The sequence below is a fragment of the Labeo rohita genome, chromosome 19, assembly GCF_022985175.1.
Source record: "Labeo rohita strain BAU-BD-2019 chromosome 19, IGBB_LRoh.1.0, whole genome shotgun sequence".
In the NCBI taxonomy this organism is placed as follows: Eukaryota; Metazoa; Chordata; class Actinopteri; order Cypriniformes; family Cyprinidae; genus Labeo; species Labeo rohita.
In genome coordinates, this window is record NC_066887.1 from 36,308,571 (window position 1) to 36,313,570 (window position 5,000).

The 5,000-nt window shown below is 31.4% G+C and overlaps 1 protein-coding gene across 2 annotated transcripts in view; it reads left to right on the top strand.

Annotated features, from left to right (window-relative positions):
- The window catches only part of tert (telomerase reverse transcriptase), a 28,747-nt gene that overhangs the window by 20,914 nt on the left and 2,833 nt on the right, over positions 1 to 5,000 (top strand). The window contains exons 12-15 of one of the 2 annotated variants that reach the window (XM_051135969.1): positions 813 to 936; positions 1,102 to 1,163; positions 4,710 to 4,834; positions 4,911 to 5,000. The exon at positions 4,911 to 5,000 is cut by the window's right edge and continues 48 nt beyond it. In XM_051135969.1, coding sequence (XP_050991926.1) covers positions 813 to 936; positions 1,102 to 1,163; positions 4,710 to 4,834; positions 4,911 to 5,000 — 401 coding nt within the window. Of the gene's footprint in view, positions 1 to 812; positions 937 to 1,101; positions 1,164 to 4,709; positions 4,835 to 4,910 lie in introns of those variants that run through there. The other variant, XM_051135970.1, reaches the window with a different exon arrangement.

Below are 5,000 nucleotides of genomic sequence, written 5' to 3' on the forward strand. Positions count from 1 at the left end.
AAAAAGCATGTCTAATTAATTGGAATCATGAAACTTACAGAATTTAACAGCAGTTTATTAAAAGTTTAACAAAATGACATGTTTTTAAGGTGCTATGAAATACAGTTTATTATTTTTCTTAAATTCAGTTTTGTTTGTGAATCTCTGTTTTTTTGTTAATTTTCTCGATTCTATTTTAATCGTTTCATTGCGTTTTACTAATCAAAAGCATGTCTAATGAATTTATAAAGGATAATTAGATTTGATAAAGAATTCATTTATTATAAGCTTTTTTTTTTTTTTTTCCCAGAAACTGTGTTGTGTATTTATTATTTTAAATATTTTTTTTGTAAATATTCCTTAAATTCATTTTATTAGCAGTAGTAGTGCTATCTTTACATTAAGTAATATATAAATATTTTTCTGACTGTCAAGTTAAACCGAACTTTTATTTTGACAGGTTGCTGTGAAAACCTTTAGGGTCTTTATTATATGACCTCACACACACACACATAATAGCACTTCCATTTATTTATTTATACATTTTAGTTCACTGGATATACTACAAAAAAATAAGCTAAAAATAATACTAATGATATAAACATAAAAAAAAGGCAAAACATAATAAAAATTTTGAAAAATGCATGACCATGACCGCCTTCTTAATTGAGTCAGAAGTCAAACAGATCAATGTTTTAAAGCATCATAGTATTTAAACTCTTCAGGAAGTGAAGCCACTAAGTGTTTTGGCACCAGATTTAATTTAACATCAAAAATGTGTTCACTTTTAACAAACTAAATGACTATAAGTGAAGTCTGCTCCGCCCCTTCAGGTATGACGGCCTGTCACTGCGCTACAGTCTGACGCTAAGCTCCGCCCACTCACCTGCCGCCGTCATGAAGAAGCTGCTGTCGGTCCTCAGTCTCAAGTGCACCGACATCTTTCTGGACCTCAAGGTGATTCCCTTCACACCTTCATTAAAGCCATGAATTTATGTTTTGTGATTGATTTTCAAATGGCCTTAACTCTCTGTTAAGAACAGAAAAAGAACAATGTTGTTACAGTTTGTGCAGAAATTATTAATATTCATGTGTGCTCCTGTGTGTCTGCTGTTTCTCCAGATGAATTCGGTGGAAGCTGTTTACAGGAGCCTGTATAAACTGATTCTGCTGCAGGCGCTCAGGTGAACACTACATACACCAGTGATCAGAAGTGTGTTAACAGCAAGACATCTTAAAAGAAATGAATACTTTTATTCATCAAGGATGCATTAAAATAATCAGAAGTGACAGTAAACACATTTATAATGTTACAGAAGATTTCTCTTTCAGATGAATGCTGTTTTTCTGAACTTTCTATTCATCTGTGAATCCAGAAAAATAAATTGCATCACAGTTCCAACCAAAATATTGTGCAGCACAACTGTTTTCAACACTGATAATAATCAGAAATGTTTCTTGAGCAGCAAATCAGCATATTAGAATGATTTCTGAAGGATCATGTGACACTGAAGAGCAGGGTTATCATTGTTAACTAAAAATAAAAACATTTATGTTTATCAGAAACATTTGTTTATTAAAATAAAGCTACGTTAAAATTAGAAATGTTGCCTTGGCGACTAACTGGAATAAGTTTAAGTAGATGCAATTAAGAAATAAAAAATACTAGTTGGAAATAAATAAAACCTAAATAGTGAAAACAAAAAAAACAAAAAAAAAAGCTATTTTCCATTTTAATTTTACCACAAGTTTTAGTTTTGTTTTTTGTTTTTTAATTATGTATATTAACAAAAAAAAATTTGAGCCATTTCAAAATATTAAAAAAATTATAATAGTAAAAAAAACTTAAAATAAAAACAAAAACAATAATAATACAAAAACATAAAACTATTTTCCACTTCAGTTTTATCACAAGTTTTAGTTTTTTTTAAATATGCATATGAATAAAAATGAGCTAAAATGAAAATTTAAATAAAACGTAACAACAATAAAAGCTCACTGAAGACCATTGTTATTATCATTAACTAAATCAGAAATTTGTTTATTAAAATAAAGCTACGTGGAAATTAGAAATGTTGCCTTGGTGACTAACTGGAGTAAGTGGAGTAAGGGCCACGCAAAAAAAACAAAAAAACATCTCGAGATTAAACATGTTAAATTGCGAGACAAAAAAGTCAATATTAAATGCTGAGATTAAACTCATTAAATTGCGAGAAAAAAATCGAGTTTAAATGTTGAGAAAAAACTAATTAAATTGCGAGGGAAAAAAAGTCGTTAATTTGCGAGAAAAAAGTCGTTAAATTTCATGAAAAAGTCGAGATAAATGTTGAGAATAAACTCATTAAACTGTGAGAAAAAAGTCGAGATTAAATGTTGAGAAAAAACTTGTTAAATTGCGGGAAAATAGACGTTAAATTTCGAGAAAAACTTTATTTTGCAAGAAAAAGTAATTCGAGTTCATTTGATTTGGTCGGAGAAAGTCAAGCAGCGCCTGTAGTAGCGTAGTTTGGAAAGAAATGCACACGGATATAGCACATGGTACGACTGACTGGGGTTCGAACCTGACTTTTGCAGAACTCTTCCTTTTCTCATCACATATCACATCGGGAAAGTGGGAATCAACTGCCTAACGAGCGTTTAATAATAATGTATTAGGCAGCAGTGGGATGCAGGTATATGGCGTTATCAGTTGGCTTTGTGTATACTCACTTCTAAATCCCCTCTGATGCGCATCATTCAGTAGTGTCCTGCATTAGCCAAAATCATCACAGTCCACCACATCCAGTCATATGTGAATAAATGCAAATATTCGCTAAAACCCAGTAAAGACAGTAATAATGCGGTCAGGACCGTGGCGCCGGCTTCCTCTGAAATATGTTTGATGATTGCGCCTAATGCGCCCGCACCCGCTCCGTCTCCCGCAGTCCCGATGTTAAGAAAATAATAATTAATATTGATTACTTTGAATCAGTACACAATAACAAAAACAATATCTTACAAATACAAAGAAGCAGTTTTTACGATCAGATTTTTCTTAAACCAGTGAACCTCTTTTCAGACCAAGGATCCAGTAAACGAATTCGTTCAAGTAGTAAGTTCAAAACTCTTATACAGAGAAAATCTGACCGATTTAATTAGAGATAATGATTATTATTGATTACTAATTTGAATCAGTATACGTTATTACGAAAACAATACCTTAATATGAAAAGAAGCAGTTTTTTACAATGGATTTACCCCTTATTAATACACTATTATAAAACGCTTGTTAAGCAGTTGATTCCTGCTTTTCCGATGTGACGTGATGGGAAAAGGAAGAAAAGCGAGTTCTGCAAAAGTCAGGTTCGAACCTCAGTCAATCGCACCATGTGCCATATCTGTGTGCATTACTCTCCACGCTACGCCACTACAGACTCTGCTTGACTCTCTCCGACCAGATGAAATGAACATGACACAAGTGTGTTTATTCTTGAAATTTTCCAACTTTTTTCTTGCACATTAACGGCTTTTTTTCTCGCAATTTAGCGACTTTTTTCTCGCACATTAACGACTTTTTTTTTCTCACAATTTAGCGACTTTTTTTCTCGCAATTTAATGACTTTTTTTCTCGCAATTTAATGACTTTTTTTCTCACAATTTTAAACTAGTTTAATCACGAGATGGTTTTATTTTATTTTTTTTATTTCTTGGCCCTAATCCTCTTCCGTTAATAAAAGCCCTTTCAAAATATAAAAAAAAAAAAAAATACAAAAACTAAAAATATTTTCCATTTCAATTTTATCACACATTTTAGTTTTTTTTTTTTTTTTTTTTTTTTAATAGTATGTCTGTTTTTTTTTTTAGTTTTTGTTTTCAGTTTTTCAGTCTTTCAGTTTTGTTTTTATTAAATGTATATTAATAAAAATGATCTAAACCTAAAATTTCAATAAAATGTAACAAAAAAATATTTCTTTCAAAATATTATTAAAAAAAAAATGATAATAGTGCATAAGTGATACTAAAATAACTGGAGCTTTGCATCAGAGGACTAAATCACATTTATTAGTTAAACGTCTATTTTAAATTCTAATAATTTCACAATATTGTGAAATACTGTAAAATATTTCTTGAGCAGCAAATCAGCATATTAGAATGATTTCTGAAGGATTAATTAAGTTTTATTCAGTTTGGTACACTAAAATAATGTAGTTAAAGATTTAGTTTTGTTTTCATTAATATGTCTATTCAAATGTTATTCATTTTTAGATTTTATTAATTTTTATAGTTAAGTAATTATAGTTCACAGCCTATATTATTTTCCAGTTTAATTTTAATATAATTTCACAATATTGAGTAATGATGCTGAAAATCCAGCTTTGATCACAGAAATAAATTATATTTGAACAGACATTCACTTAGAAAACAGTACTTTTAAATTATAATAATATTTCACATTTTTACTGTATTTTTGATCAAATAAATGCAGTCTTGGTGAGCAGAAAAGACTTTAAAAAAGTCTTACTGACCTCAAACTTTTAAACTAGTGTACATTAGTTGTTTTGTCTTGTTTCTTTTGGCAAAAGTTTAACATGAGCAAACCTGTGAGTAACTGAGACTGTGATGTTTGTTTGTGTGGTGGTGAATGATTGTGTGAAACTCACGTTAAAAGATTCCATTCAGTGCAGTGACTGTCAACTGAGTGGCTCCTTTTGATCTTTTTGATCTCCTGTTTGTTTGTCAATGTGTGTCAGGTTTCACGCGTGTGTGAAGAGTTTACCTCTGGGTCAGAACGTGGAGTCGAACCCGTGGTTCTTCCTGAAGATGATCTGGACGATGGCTCGAGTCACCAACAGACTCATCAGACACATAAATAAAGGCACGAGCGCTGCTTTCTGATTAAAGATAGTCACGTTAAATGCACACACACGTCTGAATGTTTGTCTGTCCTGCAGGTCTGGTTCTGGGTTCGCTGGACGGCGGAGGGATTCTGCAGTATGAAGCCGTTCAGATGTTGTTCTGTTTGGCGTTCGAGGTGGTTTTCA